Genomic DNA, 26,084 nt, shown 5'->3' with positions numbered 1-26,084 from the left:
CACATGGACTCTGGTCCCCCAGATGTGCTGACCGACAGCTCTGTGCACTTTGGCAGAGCCAGTGGCTCTTGTCTACTGCCTCTGCAGAGATCTGCCTGCCCATGTGAATACATCGCTGGGACTTTAAAAAGAAGTTGTCCGACTGCAAGAAGTGATTTCAGTTTTGAGTTTGCAGACGACAACTATCATTACCTCCTGCACCCAGACAGCAGATTGCATAAGTCCCATTTCCATGAAAACAGACTAAAAATAAAAAATTATCTAAACTTACATAGCTGAGGTTATCTCATAGCAATTGCTTCTGTCTTCTCCACTTTTTGCCCTTAATGAGACCTTCTGGCAGAGAGTTTCACATGTTAATTATGCCTTGTGTCAAAATATTTCTCTCTAGTGCACCGTTTCTCTCTTTAAGTGGTTTTAACCACGTCGATGTCCCTTTCTTCTTCTGCATGAAAGGGTAAATAATCAATATTGAGTGTTTATTTTTAAGCTCCCTTCATCTATTTGCTCCACTATTTTCAGTCTTTCATCTCCAAGTCGCTAAATGCTTTCATCACCTGGCTCAAAGTCATCTCTCTCAGCCCTATCCATCTCTGAGTCAAAATGATCAGAGCTGAATGTGGCATTCGGAGATCATCCTGCTGGTTTCTACAACAATATTATGGCATTTGGAGAATTAGTTTCTGTCCCATCCTTCACACACTCCAATATTCTGCTTAATCCTTGGACTTGCAGCACCAAAGATCAACTCTAGAAAATAAGACATTAAGTCTCATTTTCTAAAGAAAATGGCATTTAGGGGACCTGAATGTCATTGAAGAAGAATGGAGCAGGGGCTTCTAAGTCACGTGAGCCAAATACTCAGGACCCAAATATCTTTAAAATCTGTCCATAACTCAAAAACATTACCACAGGCCTTTTTCTTCCCTAAGTATGACTTTAGAAACAGAAACCACTATTTCAAATGACTCCTGAGTGAATGCCATCTGCTAGCATGTTGCTCCATCAACTAACTCTGTTAAACCCCAGTCTTTTCCAACCCTGTTTAATGTAAATAATCTTGTATTTTGCAGACGTATGCGTCCCACTGAAGTCCCCTCTCCAGATCCTCAGGCATCGCACAAGATACAGCATATTTGCAGTACAGCAGGCAGTATCGGTCCTCACGCACATCGACACTAACCTAAAAGCTTCCTTTTATAAGTTCACAGATATTTGCGATGAAGGAAATGCAGAAGATCTCACTCGTCTGGGCCTCAGTAAGACATTTGAAATGGTGCCACACAGTAAATTATTAGCTAAGCCAGAGAAGATGTGACCGGCATATGAAATGTAAAGTGGGCAAAGAGCTGCCTGAAAGGGGCATGGTAATTGCTTCAGCTGAAAGGGGATGTGTTAGACAGAACCAGTACAGTTCCTTGAGTTTCTGCCTCAAAAATTATTCTGCTTAACATTTGCATTAATGATCTTGGCACAAAAAACAGGAGAATGCAAAGGAAATTCGCTGATGAGGCAAAACGAGATCCTATCATCAATCTAGAAGAGGCCAGGATATCAGACAGAAAGATTATAATGACCTTGAGGACTGGAGTAATGGAGAAGGGATTTGATTCAGCAGTGCAGACTGGATGATCATGCTGCTGGGGACAAGGGATAGCAGTAGCAGCCCTTCCAGTTTGGGAGGCTGTCAGCTAGAAATGTCTGGGGTAGGGAAAGGCCCATGCTACAAATCACAAGACTGTGACAAGACCCTGGTGCTACACAGCACTTGAAGAGTCAAGTGCAAAGAGCCTGGGTTGAGACAATGGGAAAATGAGGGACTGATCTGTGTGAATGCATCGGAGTCAACACCAGGGGTGGAAAGTGGAGCGGTGGACACTGCTGATATAAGGACGTATGGGTAGAAACTGGCTGGGAGTACAAATAGATGGGAAATTAGATTTCCACGTGAAAGCAGTTTCTCATGAGGGTTTCTGACCCAAGCAGGGCAGATAAAAAACAACCACCACTCAGATGGATATCAATCCTACTGTGCAACCAGCATGCTCGAGAAACCAGCCAGATTAGAGGTGTGATCTTCCTTCTGAATTTGAACTGGTTTATCTTTACAAGGGCCTATTCACAGAGCTGTTTTAGAGTCCTATTTTAAAAGGTATCACTAACTACAATGTTGTTTTGGAATGTACAAATGCCATCAGCCTGGGCAGACAGCAGCTGCCTGCTCTCTTATTCTCAGGACAAACGCTACCTTCACTTGTTCCCCTCCAGGACTGGAGGTGGCTTCTGTGGTTGTGGGTTTATGGTATGTGATTAACTGCTTCACTCTGAAACCCCTCTGGCCTGCTCAGCTCAACCATTCAGTCTGGAATGACTGAATAATAGCACTTCGACACTTCCTCCGGAGCACCCTTTTTGGACACCCCGGTCGCTAACAGCTCCTCTTTCTCTGCTCTGATGGAGCAGGGCTGAGGCAGTCTCTTGTAGCACAGACACCCCCATCTCCAAAGCTGACTGCTTGCTGCTTCTGTTCCACAGGAGTGAATTCAGTTTTGCAGTTGCAACCTTTTACTCTTCACATTGTCTGTATTTACTCATCCCAGCTCACTGTCCTTGCTGCCACAGGAACACAGTCACCTTCACTGCAGTACCTAAGTACCATATCAACTCTCCTTTGGGATCATCAGGGGGTTCTATTTCTATCTTTTTGGTTTCCTCTGCATACATGGCTCTGATCACCTCCTGCAAGTCCCTCAGAGCTTCCTAGGATGCCTCTCTGCTGAGTTGAAAGATTTTTATAACGGTATGTTAAATTTTCAGGCTTTTTCTATTGACTTCCTCTTTCTCTGGAATCTCCCTTTCAAATTTACTGGCACAAGACTATTTCTGGGGTCAGCTTGTATCCTCTTCCCCTTGTTTCTTTCAACCACAGGACATAGGACTGAATCACGCTGTAGGCAAGATTATTTAATGGTCCTTCCAGGTCTCTCACTTCTATCCCCCACCGTGTGAACCCTAGCACCCACAGCATCCCCCCACACCCATGGCCCAGCCACAAAGCTGGCTCTTTAGACAGTCTCTTCCACTTTTCAGCTGAAGGGGACAGATTTTTCCTTCTGTGACTTCCCCAGTGAGAGTGCAGAGGTTTATTGCCCAGCAGGTAACAAGCTGTCACTTCTTGGCTTTGCTTTTAGGACCAAGCCTGGAGTAACAGCGACCATTAGCCCTTTACTATCCTTCTAAGAGACAGCTTATTCCTGTGGACTCCCTGCCCTAATGCTGCTGGGTGTAAATCAGCATGACAACGCTGTCTCCTCCCAGGAGAGGTATTCCAATCCAAAGTGCTCCTTGGTATGAAAACTGCTTTCTAACCCAGTCTAAAGGTCTCAGGGCAGTCCCAGGGGTGGGCTCCTCTGTGTGCATAGAGCCCCTCCAAAAAGCTGCCCCTGAAAACGCCTTGGAGGAAGATGGAAAGGAGTCCAAAGAGTGCAGAGAATCAGAAAAAAACCAACACATAGCTGAGTCTTGCATGTGGGCCTATCTTTTGCCCAAAGAGCTGTGTGAAAAGTTTGACCTGTGATTTTTGCCACGAAGAACTCATCACAGCTGTCCCCATGCCAGCACTCTGTCCCCACCACATTCCCCATCACCAAGAGCAGCAGGCTGGGAGCACACGTGACAATGGCAAATTAAGGGTGCTACCCTAGTGCCCCACGCACACTCCTGAGTGTAAGTGCCAGGGATGCTCTGGAAGGGACACAAGAAGTTGGCAGCAGCCTCCAGCAACAGAGAACAAGTATCTTGGGCACCAGACACAACAAAATACCTTGCTGGCTCAGAGCGCACGAGGCTAGAGAGAAGTGAGGTAGTGACACAGCGAGATGTAAGGATGACAGCCTGTTTGCAAGCAAGAACAGGGACAAGCTCGTTTGTGCGTAATTCTGCAACAGCAGTCCATGAAGTCAGGATGTGACCTCATCATGCTGCTGGTGATTAGACTCCTTAGCAGCAGCAGTGCAGGGAGGAAAAGGTCAAGAGCAGATGCCTTGGGGCCAGCCACATGTGCTGTGCTGCCTACCTTCCAGGGCCAGGTTAACCCTGGATCCAGGCTAGGTGAATATGAACTGGCTGGTCTTTAAGAGACATGTCCCTGAAGAGGACATGCTGCCTCCTAAGGACTAAAGGGCATTTGTTCACTCCCACAGCTCAGACCAGGAGCACCCTGTTGAGCAAGACCACACGGTTTCCTATCTAAGGTTTTTATGAGGGGAGGGGGAGCCCCTTAGGGTTAGAGCAAGTGGCTTTTCAGAGAAACACAGAAAATAGGGTTGGGGAGAGTCATCAACTTCCACACAGAAGATCAACACTCACTGTGTCACTCCAGGAACAGACTTCCTTGCTCTCCAGGTGATCTGCTAGCACTTCCTCACTGCTGCGCTATTTTTTCTTCCATTTTTCCCTGTAGTTTGAGACCAGAACATCATCTCTTATCCAGCATGAAAACAAAGGATGAATTTGTTCTTTCCTCCTTGCAGTGACCCTTGTAGAGCATTCTCAGGCCTCTCCCACCCTTTTTAGACTACACACCACAATTCTTCCACGCTCTGCAAATTTAACAGGCCTGTGCTTGTTTCAAATAGCATTACTGAAAATACCACATAGCACAGGACCTGTGGCATCCCACATGCTTCTGGCAGTCGTGGATGAAATCCACTCAAAGGCCATTTTCACAGTCTGTTGATGACAATGATGTGTCAGAACTATTATCGGATTTTTTTGTAATATGGGGAGCTAGCTCATACCCATGGGACTAAGCTGTTTGTGCAATAATCACTTCTCAGGGTATAGTGCTCACACTTTTGAATCCCCATCAAAAATTATGTCAGATTAAACTCCAGGAAGATAATACGAGCAAGTTCAGGCTAGTGTGGGAACGCAGAAATTGGCAGAGATTCCCAAGGAGCAAGGCAGGGTTTCCGAGCCAGGTCTTTCTGAACTGTTGTAGAGCAGGGCTAAGCCGTGCGGCAGAGCAGCATTGCAGCACCATCTGCTGCCTGCTGCCCGCAGGTCCACAGCTCTGCACCATCGTCAGCTGTGTGTTCGGATGCTGACAGCACCATCAGAGAAATACCTCGCTCCTTAACGTCACAAATCTTGCAATTACTGATTAGAATAAGATGTCTGTGTTCTCCTCCCTGTTTTGGGGGAAACCAGGGCTCACGCTTCTCATACTTTTTTCTAAACAGAGCTGAAACCAGGACAATCTGAAACACAATCTCACATCCTCCTCAACATAGCTCTAGCTGTCTGTTTTAAGACATGTTCAATACTGCAAATATGAGCATCAGAAGCACCAACATACAAAATTTAATTGCTGCAAATACTTATTTAGGTTTTAAACAAACTAATGCCCAGATGGCACTTCTCTTTGCAGTGACCTCCCAGCAACAGCCCAATGCATCTGACTTCATCTGTGGTTGTGTGAGCATTTCTCCAGCAGATCCCAGCTCCCCTTGCCCAATCTAATCTTTCAAACACCCATAACAGGAACAGGGTGCTGCAAATGAGCAATGCACAGCAAGAATACCTACCAGCCAGCAGGCTGGGAACAGCTTGTGCAAATAGGCTTCACTTCTAAGCCGGCAGCAGCATGACCTTATCCTTTTCTTCATTGTGATATACAGGACTAAGTCCAAAGAAATAAATTAATCGTGCATGTGGAACAGTTCTCTTCCTCTGTGCCCTATACTATGATGCACCTCAGGTACGAGAGCAAAAGGAAGCCCCAGCACATGTGGCAGAATGAGGGTACAAGCTTAGTTATCTGTGGCAAGACAAAAAGCGGAAACAGGAAAATAAGAACCAGGGAAAAGCCAGCACTCCTCTCCACCCCCAAATCCAAGAATACCATGTTCAGAGTTGTTTTGTAGTTTTCTTCTAGGACCATTTCCTCTCTTGCCACTGTCCAAGTTCTGGCCAGTACGACCTACCCAGGACCTTAACAGCATCTGCCTCTTCAGTCTGACACCTCTGACAGCTTCTCCACCTCACACACAAGGTTTTTCTCAGGAAGATTAGAAGCTTGTGCATGGAATAGCCAATAGTCTGCAAACATCTCCTATCAGGCAGAGCTACGAACAGAATTAACACACACCCCCCCCCCCCAGCCAAAGGCAGCAACTATTCTCAAGGCTGAGAAAACAGGCAGCAGGACACCACTGCAGATCATCATGATGTGCAGCTTGCCATGTAACTGTCATGACTGGTAAAAGTTTGAGAACAGAGCTGGCTACAGATGCTATCCCCCACTGTGCTCAGTCTGCTGCAGATGTGTACAGAAGAGATTTCTGTGTTTGTTCTTAGAACTTGCCTTGTTAATGTTGTTGTAATATTGACACAACATTCAGTTCAAAGCTGTTACTAGCAAGTGAAAATTGAAGCATTTTATTGAATACGTTTTTTTCATCTTAGCTTTTAGAACAAGATATTTAACAACATTAACATTCATTTTTACATCATATGTCACATGCTCAACTGCACTACTACTTTAGCTACAGCTGCATATTGTCTGCTTCCTCAGATTGAAGATTTATGGTGAAACAGGCACTTAAACACACACAAAACCATAAAATGCAAGTAGGTTTTACTAATGAGGCAGACATTTTGCTGCATGCACCTCTCCATCAGAAACAAGTCCAACTTTAGCAGACACCAACAGCATCTTTTGTCTTTGTCTAATTTGGAAGCTGTGTTACACAGAACAGGGAAACAAGTTAATCTATGCAAAGTTCACTGGAGCAGCAAAAGCAACAGAAAGTGCTTGATCTAGTGAGAAAATGTAAAGAGAACAGAAGCTTTGCATTCCAAACAAAGGATTCCCACAGGAATGAGAGGTGTTTGAAGATGTCCACTTCTACATCTGGAATTAAAAGCTGAGATTTCTCACAGAGAAATGCAAATCAATTAAGCAAACCAAGAAATGTTTGGGGAGGAAAAGGAAAATATTTGGCATGCAAACACTAAAATGTTGAGCAGCTCTGTGTGAGTCATGTCCCATGGACTGAACCAAAAACATAATTAGTCTATTGTGTAGATAAACACCAAGCTCATGTATGATTTTTTTTTCTCATCCCAAACATCTCTTGGACACTTGCTGCCTAGCAGCCTTTCTACAAAAGTAGAGTACCATACTGATAAGTCAGTGTGTAAAGACACCTGGGGGAGGGATGTTTAGCGAAGTATAAAGTGTTTCTTCAAAAGTGCATAAGTAGTAAACAACAATTCTCTGGGTTTGTATGTTTAGCATGGTACCCAAAGACACCAGCCATTTTACACTGGCAGTTTTAGTGCTCCCAGCTGATGTGATCTGCTTGGAAGCTGAATGGCACCTGCCTGTCAGAAGAGCTGCGCACGTGTCCTCATATAGGTGCATTTTGCAGCAGCCAAAAAGATGGACATCTGGTTCTACCAGTCTGGTAAGGAAATGAGAGGGTTCAAATGTAGATCACATCCGAGTCATGCTGCTGAACCTACAGGCAAATCAAATAGGAAAAATTAGTTTCTCCCTGAACTCCTAGTAAAAAGCAAAATAACTCCCTTTGGTCTGGTTCTTCCTTTAACCCTGACCCTGTAGCATTTTGCAAGATGCTCTGCAATAGCTTTTTCTTCCTTCTTAAAACATATTTGCCTCACCTCTGCTATTTGGATTAGGTTAGTTGTAAAAGTTGCTTATGTTACTTGCGTTAGAAAGAGCTGCTTTCTCATCTGTTGCTACACTCAACTGTGTTCCTTCAAGTTCCAAGCACACAACCCTAAAGATTCAGGTCTTGAATGTTATAATACTAGAGCCTCTAACTGATGCTAAAAATCCTCAGTTTTGTTCATATAAAACAGCAGCAAATACATCAAGCTCTCTTTATTCCAAATACCTTGCATAATTAGCATTGCCTAGAAAAAGCTGATTTCCTTCCCACTGTTCAACACTGCATGCCCTTACAGTTCTTGAATACATACCAGATTCTCTATGCTAGCGAAATTTAAAAGCAAGTTGTTTTTTCATAAGACCCAGCTCATTAGCTCTTCAGGACACTTTGACAGAGAACACACTGGAAGAGAACTGAACTGTTGGAAGTCTAGGCATTTATTGGTATCTTACTCCCTGCCCCTTAAAACCAGAAGACAGGCGCAGTATGTTTTAAGCTCTCTATACCTGGGAGCACATTCTTATTTCCAAGCATGGCTGATATAAATAAAATTTAGCACAGATCCTCCTACTGCATACAGGAATCTGTTTCATTTACCAAGGCTTACAGCTTTGCTTTCCAGCTTAGATCATAAGTGAGAAAAAAACAGGTGGCCTCAAAACTTATAAACAGCCCTGAATGGTGTGCAAATGCAGAATCTCCAAATTCATGCAACAGCCATGCATTGACTGAGAGGCTGGGACAGAGCTGGACAAAACAGGTCCCTAAAGCCAGCCACTCTTCACCTCTCTGACTCTAAACTTTCAGTCAACATTTGGGAATTTACTTACAAATCTGATTACCTTTATAATCTGTTTTCTGGTTCCTGTGCCCACACTGTTGGCAGCAAATGAATTTGCTTGAAAAGATGACTTTTCCACTGGCACTGTGTGTTGAGTTTTGTTGGTACAAGGCCAGCTGCTCATAGTATTTAACAAGTAAGCAGGGAAAGGTCTTTGAAGATTTATATCCAATGAATCTCCAGTTTCAAAGGTTTTCATCCATGATGGTGTCTTTAAAAGGAAAGAACACATAGATTTAATGCCTGCTTTGTATCAACACTCATTAAGCCAAAAAGAACATCAGATGCATAGTCATAAAATAAAGGCCTCATCTTCCCTCCCTTCTCTCTCTAAAACTATTGACTCAGAGCCATTTTTGCTACATGTGGAACAACCTGGAAAGACAAAGCCAGCCCTATTTTTGCACTGGTTCAGGAAGAGGCTGGAGTGTTTATATAAATAACAAGAAACTTATGACAAAAATGTGGATTTAGCTCCTCACTGCCTTAAAAAAAAATACACCAAGACTTTTATGACTTTCAGCAAGCACAAAGGCATGTGAATGAGAATGTGATGCAAACTGAGGAACCACAGTGTTTTAAACTTTTTAAATTTAAATGTGTTAAATTACTACAATTTAGTTTGCTCCAAGACCTTAAACCCTTACTGTGATTTCATAATCTGTAAGATAAATTATCTTCTGCTTATGGCACTGGTATCCCACCCCAGAAAAACGTCTTAGATTTTGTTTTGACATGAATTTTCCTTGCCTGTGTTCATACTTTTAGTATTTTACCATCAAGGGTACTAAAGCATGTGCCTTGAACCGAAATACAGCAACTACCTTCGGCACACCCACACTATTTTCTTTTATGGTTCATGCTGAAAAAAGTGACAGGTGTTTAGGGTACATACATTTCCTAAGGAACGGTCCAAGGATCCCAGTACTTCATTCCAATGAGAGTAAAGCCCAGACTGTTTTTCTTCTAGTTTCAAAGCATGAATTTCAGACTTCAGTTCTTTCAGTCGATCTTCGAATTTTCTGCTCTTTTCCAAGTAGTCTAGCCTATAGTCCACACATTGGAGGCAAAAAGCTTATTGGCATGATATAGCTCAAGAACAGGTGTGTGCAGAAGGAGAAAAGAGGAAGTTCTTTGTTTCATTTTGTTTTTTTGATTGGCAAAATGAAGTCTGGCACATGTCAGCTTGACTTCCCTGACCCAATGAGAAGGGGGTTCACGTCTACCCTTCAGCATTCACTTAGTAACTTTCCACCAAGCATTTCCTTCCAGACCAAGAGGAAAAGCCTCTCGACACATTAGATCAAAGCAATATCATACTTCAACACTAGAGGGAAACTTCTGTCCTCTGTCAAGTTGCTACTCCGGCAAAGTACTTGGCCCCTGACATAATGCTCTCCAACACAGAAGGGTTCTGGACTTGTCATGGCTTGATGCCACCAGAACACTTTTCCTCCGTGTAAATAGCTAATCGTACACAGACATAATCCACACAAGCTCAGTAAAAGGCCTCCAGCCATATATACAAGTAGGAGGCCATCCTGACTTGTTAAAAGGATGAACTGTGATCCCCAGAGATTATTTTTTTCTTTTCTGTACTTTCCTTTATTAACACTCTCATTTATTTACACCATAAGAATACTGATACCTCTCTCTCTCTATCTCAAAGGATAGTCTCTTGAGGTCGATGTCCTTCAAATCCAGCTTTATGGATCCTTTGTCAAAGTTGGCATCTCTGGTGTCAGTTGGCGAGTACTGTGGGGACTTGACCATGTGCTGAAAGCGGCAACACAAGCACTGTCAGTAAGATCTGGTGGTTTGATTTTGGGTTTATCTCCCCAGCTTCTGCAAGAATGCTATGCTGATCCATTTCACAAGTACCCATGGATTCTGAGAGAGAGATGCTCCTGCAGCCCTTCTCCTCTACCTGAGTGGCCCCAGATGAACTCCTGAAGTCCATAACCCACAGATCCAAGTATCCTGGCTGTAATGTTCCTATCTATTTCAGCAGAGAATAGAAACCCATTCTCAGGAAGACTGGAGCAGAAGGGAGAGTTGGGGCACGCAGCCTTAGCACTGCCTTCTTGCTTGAAACAGCTTCATCTGCTTTGCCTAAAGACACTCATGGGCAATTCACATGCCAGGACAGCACAGCTGGCTCAGTACAACCACCTCCACAAAGTACTGCCTGACTGAGATGGCACAGTCAGTATCTGGCATGAATGCAGGAAAGAAAATCTCCACTCACTAAGTCCCAACACCAGTCCTGTTTTCTACGTTTGTCTCTCCTTTCTTATCATCCTGACTCACTGCCCTGAACAAATATAAATTCCATCCAAGCTACACTGTGTTTAAGCACCGTTGGTCCTATAGGTGTTTGTCCCCCAGCTGGATGCAGGCATGCCGCTACTCAGCTTGATGGGGGCTATAAAAATGCAATCAGCATCTGACAATCTCTGAAGATGAAGTGGTGCCCAGTAGAGCAGAAACTTACAGGATAATTAAGTCTGGTTATGTCTAAGAGTTTCTGCTTTGCTTTCCGTTCAGCCTCTCTGGCTTCATGCAGATCTTGTTTCAGATGCTCTGCTTCCTTAGCTCTGTAAGACAAATATCCTGACATGAATGATGATTTCCAGTATAGAGCAACACATGGATTTCAGAGCTATGCACCTCACTAGCTTCCAGAGAACAAGATCCATTACTGTGAGTGATTCCTTTACCCAAAGACACTTGTGGTAGGATGGTCACATGGAGAACTAACTGGATACAGCATGACACATGCTTTCAAAGACCATCCTGAACAAAAATTAACATGTTTTTCCTACCCTAATTTCCACGTGCTTAGTTATGACCTGCTGATACAGATTCTCCAGGCTGTCAGAGATCTTCCCTGAGGTGGGAAGAGGTGCAACATATCTGCTTTTTATTTTGGCAAGCTTTTTAGCAGTACCCTAAAACGAACAGAAGGCCCTTAATAGCAAGGTTAAAGATTCGCTGTCAGCACTGGTCTGCTCTGCATCTTCAAGCAGCACAGCGTTATGGAACATGTAAACACTTATAGAATGGGTCATATTCCACACAAGTTTACCTAGTTTACACTTCTCAAAGATCTGAAAAGGATACAAGAGACCATCACTTGGTACTAATGAAAACAGCCTTATAACTCACAGGGTATACAGACCGGCACATAACTAGGTAGCCGGTGCTTTTTTGATAATGCTAAATAGAAAATGCTTCTGCATTCTGGATCTTTAATACTAAACATGTCGAAAGCCTTGCATCTGATCTTCTGTAAACTTCTTGAGCTGCATCACAACCACTGGTACCAGGTGGAACAAACAAGACACAAGAAGGCTTGGTCACTCTGAAGTGTTGCTTTGAGAACAATCCCTCCCTTATGGGCTTAGCTCTGAGAAAAGCAGTACCCTCTCAACCCAGCCATCACATTAGGGACCACACAAGCCCACTCAATCAAATCTAACCTCCGGTCAGACTCCTTCACCAGCTTCACTGCTATCAGCTCTGCCTCCCTCATCTTTTGCTCCATCAGGCGTTTCTCCTCCTTGGTTTTCAGAGCCGTGATCTCCAGCCTCTGTCGCTCTTGCTCAGCTTCTGCAGCATTCTGGGCCAGCAATTTTGCCTCTTCCTCTGCAATCTGAGCTTTCTCAGCCAGCAACTCTGCTGCTTCCTGGGATCGGAGCTAAGAGGAAACAATTTTTCTTAGTTACACTGTCTAGCATCTACAAGGTAACCCCTGCAGGCAGTCAGGAAGAGGACATCTTTCCCCAAAAGATCAGGTGATAAAAATATTATTCCTTAAATAAAGAGTATTGTAAACATATTTGGTTTGGTGGGTTTGGTGTAGGGTTTGGTGTTCCTCCTCTGCTTCAGAATTGCTGAACTTCCTTCCTGCCTCTCACCTCTGCAAAGCAAGGAGACACATTTTCTTACAGTTCTGCCTCTCACCTCTGCAAAGCAAGGAGACACATTTTCTTAGAGTTAGACAAATACATCAACCAAAAACTGAAGTGGACACCTTACAGTTGCCAGTGCACCATGCCCCTTTCTCCCAGTTTCAGCTCCAAGGTTGCTTCCTTTCTTCTCTCTTTGCCTGAAGAAAGCACTGTGAACCAAATACAGGGAGCAAACTCCTCACAGCAAATGGACGTTACGGCAGATCAGAGTTGTCAGGTATTGCAGCATGCCCTCTTCACCAGTGGTCTGAAACTCTCCAGCCTTGTCTGAGCCATAATTCCTGGTGTTTCACAGGAGTCATATAAAAAAAATATGCTTCCAAACCAAGAAAGCCCATCAAGCTCAAGAATATGCAGACTAATGAGCTACTCACCAGGGCCTCATTGGCCTGCCTAGCTTCATCTTCCAGCTGGAAAAGACGCCTTTCCAGCTCTTCTTTGGCTCGCTCAGCTTCTTCTCGGAGCTGCTTCTCTCTGGCCAGCCTTTGATTCTCCATCTGGAAATAGAATGAGCAATACCACGTTTGTGGGTTTGCAGCAGAATCTCATCTGGGCCTGAGGCAGCACAGCAAATTAATCTAATGAAGAATGGATGGCTCTCTAGCTGACGGACTGATATTCACCAGAGATGCAGTGCTGAAGCTGCTTGCACTTTGCAGCACTGACTCCTCTGACAGGTAATACTGGTTATTTCAGACTGCTGGGAGAGCACTTGGATCGATCTGTTATGTACCCCAAATCTTTGCAATCACCTATTCAGTTTCACAAACATCACTTACATCCTCAGATGCTGCATATACACTAGAGCTGTTCCCACATTCAATCCTGCTGCACTTTCTCACCTCCCACACACATATTGATGCAATGCATGGACAGCAAGGGCATCAGCTGAAATAATAATCAGGGTTTTCAACCATAGAGGAACAGAAAGAACTTACCTTTTTTCTAGCTTTTTCTTCCCTGGCTTGTGCTTTCATTTGCTGGATCTCTATTGAGTCTACTTTTCTTCTCCTCATAAATAGGTCGTGGTTTCCAATGCACAACTGCAAAATCTGGATAGGAAAAGCAAAGCAAATGTGATTTTGATGTACCTGTGCCCCAGCCAGAGGGACAAAGAGCCCCACATTGGCATCACAGGACAGAAGCTGACAATTCTGATTTCAGCACAAGTGCTGGCAGTTGGTTCCCTTCCAAGAAAATCAGCACCCAGGGCAGGCTCATACCCAGGTAGATAATAGTTTAGAAAAGTTCATATCAGGATGAGGGATTCCTTCTGTCCTTAATACCCTTCCTGTTCCTCCATCCTGAATAAGAACAGGCAATAGATCTAGGCAAAGAGAACACAAGATGCAGCTGTGGGAATGGTCACCTGTGATGGCCCCTCCACAAGCTCATTGAGAAGTGAACCCCTGTGGTTGTGTTAGGAAGCAATCAGTGATGATACAATTAGCCAGCTGATTAGGTCCCTTCCCTGTTGCTTCTCCCAGAAAATGAGAGGCACTAGTTGATTAAGAACCCACAGCAGCCAGATAGGCAGATGCTGCAGTAACTTTGCACCTTTCCACACACTACATCCTCCCCTTTCAGCATCTGGATTTCCACTTGTGATTTGGGCCTTCTTTCACATCTTGCTTTCCACCCATCTCCCTTTCCCAAAGAGGACGAACATATGCACCCTGACTTCCCAGACAGAATAATCCTTAGGAAAACAACACTTCCTGGCCTCTCCATAGGTTTTACAAAATATATTTCTCACTCAGGTATCAGTCAGTATTGCTAGGTGCACTTTTAAAGAACGAAAGCAGGACACTTACCAACTTGTTCACTTTGAGTTGAGAGGAAAAGAACTTGAAGACTTCTGCTTTTTTGTCAAGAGGTTTAATAGTTAACTATACAGGCAAAAGAAAAAAAGAAAGGAAACACAGTGAGAAGGGAGAAAAACAAAGCTGGAACTATTAATACTAATGCAAACTTTAGCCCATATACACTCTCTCATATACTGTCTCCAGGGAAGCAGTGATTTATGCCACAAATGTGGGGAGAGTGATGCAAAAATGTTCTGCTCAAAAGAATCAGAACCAGGGCTGCTGTTACACAGGTTCCTCATCTGCCCCCATAGCAGGCTATGTTAGGAGATAAAGCCTCTCACAGACCCACCCCAGTGCCAGCTGGGATGGTGGTTTTCATAATTATACCACCTGTGCATTGCAAACTATACTAAGAACACTGGAACAAGCACTGGTTATCAGGAAAACAGAATACATTACTAACCCCCAGAAGTAGTTATATTCTTAAAGCCAAGGAGATGTCAAACACCTCTCTGAATACCAATCATTGCAGGTGTAAACAAAGTATATTAAGGGCCTGAAGGACTTGTTCTTGTGTCCATCAGATAACAGTCTTGGAGCTCCTGCTTTCTCACATTTTCAGTCTATCTCCCAAGCTGTTTCCAGAGGACATGAAGGGCTTTCATGCTGCCAGGTCAGTACTCATTGTTTCACTTCATATGTTGTGCTCTGTTTGGCTGCATAACAAAAAATGGCTCCATTCTATAAGATCCTGTTTTCTGTGACTCATGGGGTAGCTAGCACGCTATTCCTATAATTAATTTGCAATGCAATGTATAATTTCAGGCCACCTGAGTCACCAAGATCATAATGTCCTACAGCTCATTTCAGTCCGTAGGTAACAACTGGTTGAGTGTGTTGCCTTGTGAGGAGCAGGGCTGTGACTGTGTCATTGAACATAGTGGAGCTTTGATATAGGGCTGCCCAATTTCCCAACAACAGGGAGTTAAAGCAGTTTATTCACAGACCAGAGGGGAAGTTTAATGTCATGCAAGGACCAAAAACTTTGTGCAGGCAGAACTCCTGTAGGCTGCCCTGCCTAAATTAATGTAAGCACGTCTAACTCTGGACAGCAAATCTCATCCTCAATGTTTTGAAAAAGGCCCACAGAAAATGGAACAGGCTGTGCTGTCCTTTGGCCAACAAATTCCAGGTATTCCAGTACCAATGTAGTTTTTCTGGTTTTGTTTTTCTAATTATAGCCTTCCATGATTTCTAATGAGACTAAATTTTCACCCACTCCCCATTGTACTTTCTACAAGTGAAAGACAGGCTCCGAAATCACAGTGAAATTGCAATGGTAGGGTCGTGCTGAAGACTGAAATCATGCACTGACAAACTGGCAGAATTCAGACAGAACAACATGTACATATCCCTGCATGTGTCCTCTTGCCAGAATGCTTCAAGCTTCATCTACAAGGACAGGTTCTGCATATGAAAGTGGCATTAAGCCTTTACAGATCATCTAATTCCTGCTGAGATAACTGAAGAAGCTAGTCACGGCAGCATTCAAAATATCTGTCTTTTTCAGAGATCAACACACATGTTTTGCAAAGGACAAGCAGCAGGGAAGGAACCAGAACAGTGGACTCCACAAGTTTGGAGAGCTCAGAGCAGCCTCTGGCTCCTAGGGGAACCGAGGTTATGCAGCACATCTGAAAGGCAGGTCTGTTATTTTTAGTTTTGTAACAAAGCTCCCTAGGATTTTCCCCTTCTCCCCCAAATTATTTAAACAGAGACAGCTTTCAGCCTGTTCCAAGAATCCCAGTCCACACCCATGCTCATATAAAAAGAATAGTATATCAAAGCCATCATACCTCTTTCTCACTATAGGAAATGTTTCTGATCGCACTCCACTCAAACGACTTATTTGGAGAGAACCTGTTATTAATGCTGTAGATATGAATACCTTTGGCATCAACTCCAAGTAGGAGATCTGTGTGGTTTTTATTTTGCTAAAAAACAATAGATATCAGTAAATACCATTTATGGTGACATTAAACAACCACAGACAAGAACCACACTTATTCTAAGACATTGATAATTATCTGTATTATTAGGAAATTGATTTTTCCACAAAATATTATGAATGTTGTCACTGCTAGCTAATAAACCCACTCCTCTAGGTTGACTAGAGCAGCTCAAACATTTAGTCTATTTATCCTTCTTCCTATTACATACCCAGAGCTACTTGAGACCTTTGTCAGATTGTAAAACATTAATCTTAACTGTTTTATTCACCTACTTATTTATCAGGCAAGTAAACCAAGCCAGCACAATCAGTATACAGCCTACCATCGTCAGAGAAAAGCAGAAGTCAGGAGTCCCAGTTCCAAACTCCCTGGAAGATTTTAAAAGGACAGTACCATCATCTACAGCAATTGAAAACTGCTAAAATAAAGCACTTACAGCAATTGGAAAATAATTGACACCATACATTTCCAGGTCTTGGGCAATTTTCAGGTAGTTCATCTCAGCTTCATCCCTAGAGAGTAAGGCCATGATTATACTTGGAGATTCCTTTCCAACTTTTCTCTCCTAGCTGTGTCTACATTTCCCACTTAGAAAAGAACAGGCAAGCTGGTCCTTTCTACTCTCTTTAATTTTGCCATCTTACTCTCAACAATAGAAAAGAGATAATAAAAATAGCACCTCTACAGAATAAAGACAGTAAAGCTGTATCTATTGTGAATCATGTACAGTGTAATCTGTATTAAAATTCAAGTCCAGTCTTATCCGTGTGTTAGTTTTGCCACTCCATTATTATTACATCTTGGAAACCTACCCTACTATTGTTTTCCATGACATGAGGATTATTTCCTTCAGGAAATAGAGCTCATTGAGAAATGAGGCCTGAACAAATTCTAAACGGAGCTTTGGGCAAAAGCCAAAAAAGATGAGAATCTCTCCACCCACTGTTCCCTTCAAGGTGAGGCATCAATAAGTCTTGAGGAAAATATTCAGTAAAAATAGTGCTAAGAAGCATCTAGAACAGCCAAAGAGAAATTTAACCAAAATGCTAGGAGAGGCAGCCTTGGGGTCCCAACAGCCCTTATTTCTTGTTTAATTGAATTTCCAGGCGTGATGAATATCTTCAAGTAGCTGAACGTCCACATGGGCTAGCACCAAAACTCAGTCCTGGAACTATGATGCTGTTTCTTTACTGTTTTGGTTTCTTGCTAAGTACACTGACACGCTTTTGAGACATGATTTTCACAAGGTATAAAATATATCAGATTCATTCTTTTTATTCTAGGGGGACACTGGTGTGATGTAGCTCCAGAAAGGCAGCTGCTGCACAGGGAAGACACACCAGCAACCCCAGGTAGCTAACGGCCTGAAATGAAAAGGCTAAACTCTCAGGGCTAACTGCAAATTCAAAAACAACTCAACCTTTCTGCATACATGGACTCTGATGAGACAGGACTCTTCTTTTAGCTATGTTAGGTCATGAAGCCCTCAGCTTCTCTGTTCACTTCAAAGCAAGTCCACTTTACAAGCACTTGGAGCCCTACACAAGACACTTTTTATCCTAGATGAGTGGGTGTTTTTACCTTTTGTTATAAATTAACCTATTAACATCACAGCTTGGAAATCAATATTTCCTTGCTCACTATACAAAAGCCAAATTTCACTGAAGGTTGCAAATAACCAGTTACTGAAATGTATGGGATTTCCAAAGAACAAAATTATTCCAATACCTGGCGATACCCCTGTGCTCAGCATACCAAGCAGTAATCTTTTCTTCCCACATCTCTGCTGTCAGCTGATACTGCCTGAGGACCTAAAGAGAAAGGAAGGAGTTTGGTTTCCTTTGAAGATACAAATACATGTGTTGCCTCTCCCAAGCAACGTGAATGCAGCAATGCAGTTCACAGCTCGGTCATTTTGCCAAGCTCAGGGCAGATGCAAACAGTTTCTAATGCTCTGGTTAATCCCACAGCAATATCTGTGTTGCAAAGGGTAGATTCAAGGATTTGGTTTTATACAGAATAAAGACTTACCCTTTTGGGTAAAAGTTCATCCTGGGCTAGAAAGCCTGGCTCATGAAAATTTGGGTCATAGTCACCATACTGTCCCAAGAAAAGAAAAGATACTTCAGTTTGTTGGATGCAGAATGCTGAAGAACTTACTGTTTGCGTAGTTTGATGCAATCACTTGAGACATATTTTGTTTTGGTTCTCCTGTATACAGGGTAACACATAATAAACAAGCTCCCCTAATCTGAGCTGTCCATGGAAGTTACTTCCAGCCTTTGTGCTATGCACATGGCTCCTATACAGCCACTAAGGTGGCCTATAACCTTAGACTTCAGTCCTAGCCTGCAGCTCTTGGTAACTGCAGATGCGAAAGAATCTCCATGACTGCGTACCCTCCTCTGAATTACAGGCTACGTTCAGGAGTGTAAGCTCCCCTACTGCATATAGGCTGGGCTGCTGCAGAGGGACAGCCCGGCTAAGAATTTGTGTTCACCTCCTGCTATTGTGCAAGTTTAGCTCTTGGTGGCATGAAGTGAACTGTGTTCTGAGGGATACTAAAAAATATCATGTTCTTCCATTGTGAGCTCTGGTATCAGCACCTGCTGTATCCATGGACATTTTTTAAAACAGGAAATAGTTCTAGCTGGGAGAAAAGATTACATTAAAATGTTGGGTCCCTGAGTTGCAAAAGCATAGTATATAATACCAAAATCCTTGTATCTAATGCTTATTTTTCTAGCTGTGCCTACATCTCCCAGGATGACCTACTACTTTAATAGCAAATTAACACTGCAGTGTTTTACATACCACCATGTATATGTGTTCATCAAAAAAGAAAAAAAAACATTAAGAAGAGTACTTCTATGCACAAACCTTGGCCTGAACAGCATAAGAAGCCAGTAAAACTGTTGCTTCTGGAGAACAATAGATTTCCTCATCCAGTATTTGTTTCTTAACCTAAATCAAGAGAAAAAGGGAGCAAGTTAAAGAAGCTCAAAATCAGGACTTACGTCAGGCTTGAAATGAAACTAGACATGCCTGGACTATAACTTGGCACCAAACATCACCATTATGAGTTAACAACAGCAACAATAAAATGGCATTCAGAAACACAGAAAGCCTTTACTTAGCATTACATTTAATAAAAAAAAAACAAACCCCAAAAAAACCCTTTTGAAAGTTAAAGTATCTTAATTATAAATTCATAGAAATGCTAGTCAGCTATCTCCACACATTTATATACAGAGTCCTGAAGAAGAATGTGGTATGAAATATTAGTTTTATTGTCTGTACTTCATTCCTTTTAACAATTCTTCTTTTTCTTCCTGCTTTGGAAAAGTTAACTTTACAACACATGAAACATCACATTTTAGGTTGGAAGGGACCTCTGGAGGTCATCTAGTCAAAGCAGGTCCAATTAGACCAGATTGCTCAGGGCTGTCCAGCTGACTAATATTGCCAAGGACAGAGACATACTGAAAACTCTAGTAGTATGTTCTCAAACTTTCCAGAACAAGAGAATAAAGGAGACCCCACAAAGGGAAGCTGACTAACAGAGTAATTGGTTCATTAAATTACAGTGGTCTAAGCACTAACAAAAACATAGGGGCTTAAAAATAAAAGCCTAGTATAAATGGTGAAGAGACTTTTAACATTCTTTTTGTTTTAATAACCTGTGGTGCTACCAAGATCAGACGTGTAATAGTTTGTAAGAAGTTGCTTGATTTTAAATCAGTTGGGTAATTTTTAGTTGAAAACCTAAAAAGGGAAGGGGAAATTAATCTTCAGAAATCCTCCTCTCAGGTGTAATGTATTTAGCCTAATAACAAGCACAAGACAAGAAAATTTTGCATAATACAGTCTTAATCATTTCCAAAAAGAAAAATTACTTGAGATAGATAGCATTGAGCTATCTTTACAAAAATGCTTTGGCACTGTAGGTACTGTGAACTGAAATGAACCATCAAGAAAGTTTTTCTTTTAAGTTTAATCCCTGGTGAGCACCAGGGAAATATACGAACCTGAGTTATAGTACAGGGAAAATTCTTTCTAAGCTGTTAAAATGGAAAGAATGAAAAGGCTTTTCTTCCAATTTGGAAAGCTCCAGTTTTCATAGTCCATGGTGCAAATCATACATTTCAGAATTTAAAACAACTTAAGATAAATCTCTCATAAGTGTCTGGGGTTTTTTTTTTCCTGATCAGTTCTTACAAGGACATTTTGATATACTTCTTTACGAAGGAACCAATTATCTAACCTTTAAACAGCCAACATTTAGCTTTAGTCATTAACATTTATTCACACATTTTGCAAAAAGCTGTTATGCCACATTAATTTGTAAAAGTGTGAATAGTCAGTAGAGCTGAAATCTGTAGGCATCCAGATGTCCATACATGTTTTTCCTATTAGCATCCAGGTGTGATCTTAAGTTCTTATAGTCAGGAAACTTTGCAAGTTCAAATTTGTTTCAGTCTTGTTTTTCTACTTTGGAATGAGAAGAATTTGCTAATTGCATATCTGCTAGTCAAGGCAGGTTCAAGGAGAAAAGAAAAAAGTGAAAAAAATCAGGATTAAAAGACCAGGAAGAGAGTTCTGCCCCTCTCATTCCATTCCAAAATTAGCTTAAGAAACAAATTGCCAAGTGGTTAAGGGTTCTGGATGGAGTTCTAGTTAGTATATTAACCCTCGGAACAACAGCATTTTCCCATTACTTCATTAACACATCCTCCTCAGGGAACAAGTGTATTTACTGTGTTTATTTACAGATGCAGACTGCATTTATTCCATACACCTAATCTACTTGCACAGACACATACTGCTGAAAGCTACCAGAATAAAACAACACACCAAAAGGCAGTAACTTGCAGAGGACTCCACAGCAACTCAGGAGAGAAGCTGGATGTCACAGACATTGGAACAAACAGCTGACCAACAAGTGACCATCCAAAACTCAATGCTTGCATGTATACCTATTGCTACAGCCTGTTGCTGCAGCTATGGAGCCACAGCATGGCTTTTCCTGGTTGATGCATCTTTATTTTGATAATGAAGCATTGCACTCCAAGCCTTCGCTCCTTCTACTTTTTAATGGAGCTAAGAGAACCCTAACATTTTCTGGGACAAAAGAAAACCAAATGGCAAATAAGAAAGCTGCCTCTGCAAAGCTACTAGCATCAATGCATGTGTGGGGTTAACTAGCACTTTTACTGGCTCAGAAATTTGTAAATTCGTAAGAACCACCATGGTGTACAGATCAAGCTGTGTTCACACAGCTAACAACTCTGCTCTTGAGCACAGTATTGCTGTCCTGCAACACCTCAGTAGCTGCCCCTATGGAAGAGCTGAAATTTATCTGTTCTGTTATCTGCAGTGAAGATTTGTCAGGGCTGGGGATTTATTCTGCTAGCATGAGTAGCAGGCACTCAGTTCAATGAGGTAGGGAAAAACTCAAACTGGCTAATTTGACTGGTAGAAGTCAGTGTGTGCAAGTCTGGCTGTTTGAGAATACCAACACCATACCAAGGGAACAGCATTTCTCATCCAGGGCCTACCAGACAATATGACAATGCCTCCAGACTTTGTGTTTAAAAGGATCACACATTGTGGTGAATCTGCTGTTTGAGTCGTAGCTGTGTATGTTGCTCCACTCCTTCTGAAACTTGCTAGGTGAACAAACCTGTATTTCAGAATGGCTACCAAATTCTACAGTCTTTTTTCCCTACAATCCAAAATGAAGATTTAAGGAGGACAGGTTAGGGACTTCTTTTCTAGTGATTGTGCCTTCTACAGTCATACATAACAAGACCTCCCAGTAACCACCTTGTCTATTTTTAGGAACTCACAAGTTTTAGTTTCAGGGATAGGCTGTAGTCACAAGTCTTGTTCCATCTGCAGCTGATATGGGTAAGAAAGCTTATTGTTCCCAACAGCTTATCACCATTCATTCCCTCTTCTCCACCTTCACAACTGCCACCGTAATTGCTTGTGTAATCACTCCCCTAACACAGTGCGTACATCTAATAACAGGTCTCTTCTATTTCTGCTCATTTTGAAAGAACTAGGTTAGGGAATGGTTACACAAGAGGTTACACCAGCAGGTTTAAGATGATGATGACAAGGAGCTGTTGAGACTCTCTTCATCCAACTGTGCTGCAGCCAGAGCATACCAGGTGATACAGTCCTCAAGATAACTTCTGAAGCTGATAAAAATGATGGCTTCACTTTGTACTTCTCATTCCTCACCAGTTAGGGCAAAAGCCTCACAGTTCAAGTTCTTCACAGTGACAGCCTTGCATGGATTTTTTTTAAACATATACTATAGGAGCAAAACAAGTCTGGAATACCCAGATGTGGAATTATCACCCAAACTTCAAAGTGTAAAAAAATAATTTTACATGAAACTACAGGTCTCAGCAATGTAACTCCCATTCCTAGCATGAACTGTAAGAGAAGCCATCAAGAGAACAAAAACCTGCAGAAGGCAAACAACATTCAGCTTACCAGTACGCAAAACCACAGCAGTCAGGAGAGATATTTGTACTTCATAAAAAATGAGATCTTTACAGACACACCAATCCAGCTGAAGCCAGCAAAATCATTGTAAGACTAACAGCTGCCAACAAGATCAAAGACAATACAAAAGGACTGGGGTAAATACAGAAGGAATTCATGGTTAAAAACCATTCCTGACCTGAAGGAAGAATAAATGCTGGGTAATTTCCTGTAATAGTTCCTCTTCTACCTTCTCTGGGTAGAATTTAGCCAAAAAATGAAAGCTAATGGGATCTTCTTTGGGGATTTCTTGATCTAAAACCTGTTTAAAGATAAAATAAAATCAGCAGCAAAAATAGTACATAACTGTATCAAAATATTCCAGAGGAAAATCAGAAAGCAGCTGATAATCCACTTGAAGCAGCCTTTCCATATTATAGAAGGAAGGGCAATACTGAGCTTTAACCTAACAGCAATCAGTGCATACAGCGGTGATTGGTGTGTGATACTTCAGGCCAAATGTGATAGAAGCAATCCGACCAAATAACACAATCAACTTTAGTCTTAAAAAAACCGACATCATCTAAAATTATGAGTTGTCACATAATACATTCCTTCAGCTCCTATGCTAAAAAAGTAAATCTTTTTGTAAGTAGAAAATTGCCACTTATTTTTTGTTTCCTATACCTTTTTGTCCATCTTTAACCAGGTGCACATTCCTTTTATTGTGTACTGCAAGCCAAAAAACCAAGTCTCCCTTAAACCAAGTGCTCGGCACACCAGATCAAACAAGTCCTTGCCCTTCCACTTCATCTAAAAGAAAGATAAAATTAAGGAAAACAGGTATGTCTTGAATCAATTTGCTACATTTTAGTTAAGCAAACCAGGCTACTATTTGCCCTTCTCCTGTAAACTCTTATTTCACCTTTAGCTTTTCAATGAAATATGCCTACTGCTGTCTACAGCAAAGATGCAATAGTTACAGTGCTCTACATCTCCTCTTCCTCTCCTCCAGATAAACATTCAGAGCAGCTGTAGTCATTTAACCACAGCATCATCCACTTTATGAGCACAGGGAATGAGGATTGTACTATTGATTTCCTAGGACACTGCAAGGCTTTATTAATATTTGTAAAAATCTTATTCAATAGTTTATACAAATTGGAGAGACTGAGAGAAAGCCAGGGGAAATCAAAGGAGTGTCAGGGCACAGTGTAGAAATGCCAAACAATCAAAGCAAATCCATCTTCCACATACCTTAGCTATTTCAGTGGCACCAAGCCAAGCCTTTACACTACTCTGATTTAAATCAACAGGAGCCTGTCTTGTAGAGTAATTTACTAGCCGGGCTCCATAGAGAACAAACTTTGATTAAAGGTCCCAAAATTCACACACATATGAGAACTAATTTTTTCACTGAAGAGACAGCACATCTGTTTCTTCTGTTTGGGTACATGTTAAAAATATTATTTTGCCTAATTGCATGGGTCAGCCACTAAAAAATTAATGGCAAATAAAAGAACTTTTGCACAATATTTGGATGGAAAGCAGGAAATCACCCCAGCAAAATAGCAATATTTGGGAGGAGAGATAGCAAAGGAAGGAATACATCAGGCTGGATTTGATAACAAGGGCTCTGTTCTCTAGATCAAATTCTCCAAATCCTTTATTTCACAACTCTGACTGCAAGTGTTCTAGATCAGTAAGTCACAGAAGTGCACTGCTTGTGATTAATCTATTCTGTCTGAGGGACCTAGTAAATTAAATTCTAAATGCCATGTCATTTCAAATGACAAGTCTCATTAGAATTGACAGTCCCATTGGGCCTCAGTTTTCTAACTCCTCTTCTCAAAATAACTGTATCTTTCTTTGCTTTTGCTGAATGATTAAGAATTAATCAGGCTCAGTTCTGTCTCAATAGTGCAGCCCAATTCATTTAGCAACTGATCACTTGCTCTATTTGTATTCTTCCATATTTTTCTGCAGTCATGATTTCTCTATCCAATTTGCTAGATAGCCATAACTAATAGAAGAACAGCTAGTTTTTTTTCATTTGATCATTTTTTCCTCTTCTTCCCAGAGATGTAAACCAGCCATTGTAACTAAAGTAGTAAACTGGAGTTTACAAATAGCAAATCACATTTGAAGAGAATGTCCCAGATATAAAATGGTACTTTTGTGCTCAGTTTAAGCTATTTTATAAGCAACATCTTAGGAAAAGCTCTGATCAGACTTCTCTATCCAAGCCAGCAGTGTCTGAAAGAGCTGTGTCACAAAAAAAGAATTTTGTGGAGAAGTAGGTATACTTACAAACAAGCCCTGCACCATGTGCTGCAATGCTTATGAAGAAAGCAAGCCTACTGCTAATTTAGCAGTGTCAGTCAAATGGATTTCATGAAACAGCTTAAACAAATCTGACTATTCAGAATTTAAACAGAAGAATGCATCTGATTGTAAGTAATCCACCATTAATAAAAATAATAGATCTGTTTTAAGACCATCCATGAACTGATAATCTGAACTTTTCCAATATTTGTCTTGCAAATACAAAGGTCAGTCTTCATCTTTCTAGCATTCTGCTGAGGTCTCTTACCTCACAGCTGAACTCCATTTCAGCATCCACTGTTATAATTTTGACTTTAAAAGTCTTTGGTTGTTTCTTCTTCAGGCCTCGGATGGACATATTTTTTAGTTTACTAGGATAGCCACACCTGAAATCAAACACACGTTATATTTATGGCTAGAAATCCAGTAACATTTTCTTGGCTAGATTCCAAAGTAGGATGAGCCCAAACTTGCAGAATAAAGTCACCTTTAAATATGCATTTTTGCATCCAAGACTATAAGGAAGGATGTTCAAACAAAACATTTAGTTTTGCACCTTAAAAATCAATTGCTCCAAGATGTCATTCCTGTCTTTCCTCTCAAGAGTTTGGCAAACACTGAGTTCCTACAGTACTAGGAATAACTTCATTCAGACCTTACGTTGCAAGATCCAGGGGCCTGCCTCTCACTACAGCTGAGGACATCTAAGGAACCTCCAACCCAGCCCTCGTGCTCCATACAATCACCCAGTTCCATGCAATTCAGCAGTCTCTTGCAACAGAACTTTGCAATGGATGAATGTTTAAAGGTTCATAAAAGTAATACCCAGCTTTTTAATAATCCTGACAGAAGTGTGACATTCTTCATCCCTTTTACACACCCAAGCAAAATTCCCTTTCTCAGTAAAGGACTCTGCGGTATGTACC

The 26,084-nt window shown here is 41.7% G+C and overlaps 1 protein-coding gene across 1 annotated transcript; it reads right to left on the bottom strand.

Annotated features, from left to right (window-relative positions):
- Window positions 1-7,490: 7,490 nt before the first annotated feature.
- On the bottom strand, window positions 7,491-25,516 carry LOC309411729 (merlin-like; the record flags this gene model as incomplete). Its single annotated transcript, XM_082008430.1, has 17 exons — window positions 7,491-7,526; window positions 8,543-8,752; window positions 9,437-9,587; window positions 10,190-10,317; window positions 11,036-11,138; window positions 12,024-12,241; window positions 12,890-13,012; window positions 13,454-13,567; window positions 14,330-14,404; window positions 16,180-16,317; window positions 16,772-16,847; window positions 18,064-18,146; window positions 18,367-18,435; window positions 19,216-19,299; window positions 23,033-23,155; window positions 23,521-23,646; window positions 25,427-25,516. The coding sequence occupies 17 exons, from the start codon at window positions 25,514-25,516 to the stop codon at window positions 7,491-7,493; spliced, it is 1,947 nt and encodes a 648-aa protein (XP_081864556.1).
- Between the last annotated feature and the right edge of the window lie 568 nt (window positions 25,517-26,084).

Source organism: Phaethon aethereus (genome assembly GCF_964289735.1).
Source record: "Phaethon aethereus genome assembly, chromosome: 19".
Taxonomy (NCBI): Eukaryota; Metazoa; Chordata; class Aves; order Phaethontiformes; family Phaethontidae; genus Phaethon; species Phaethon aethereus.
This window is presented reverse-complemented; position numbering and strand designations above follow the sequence as displayed.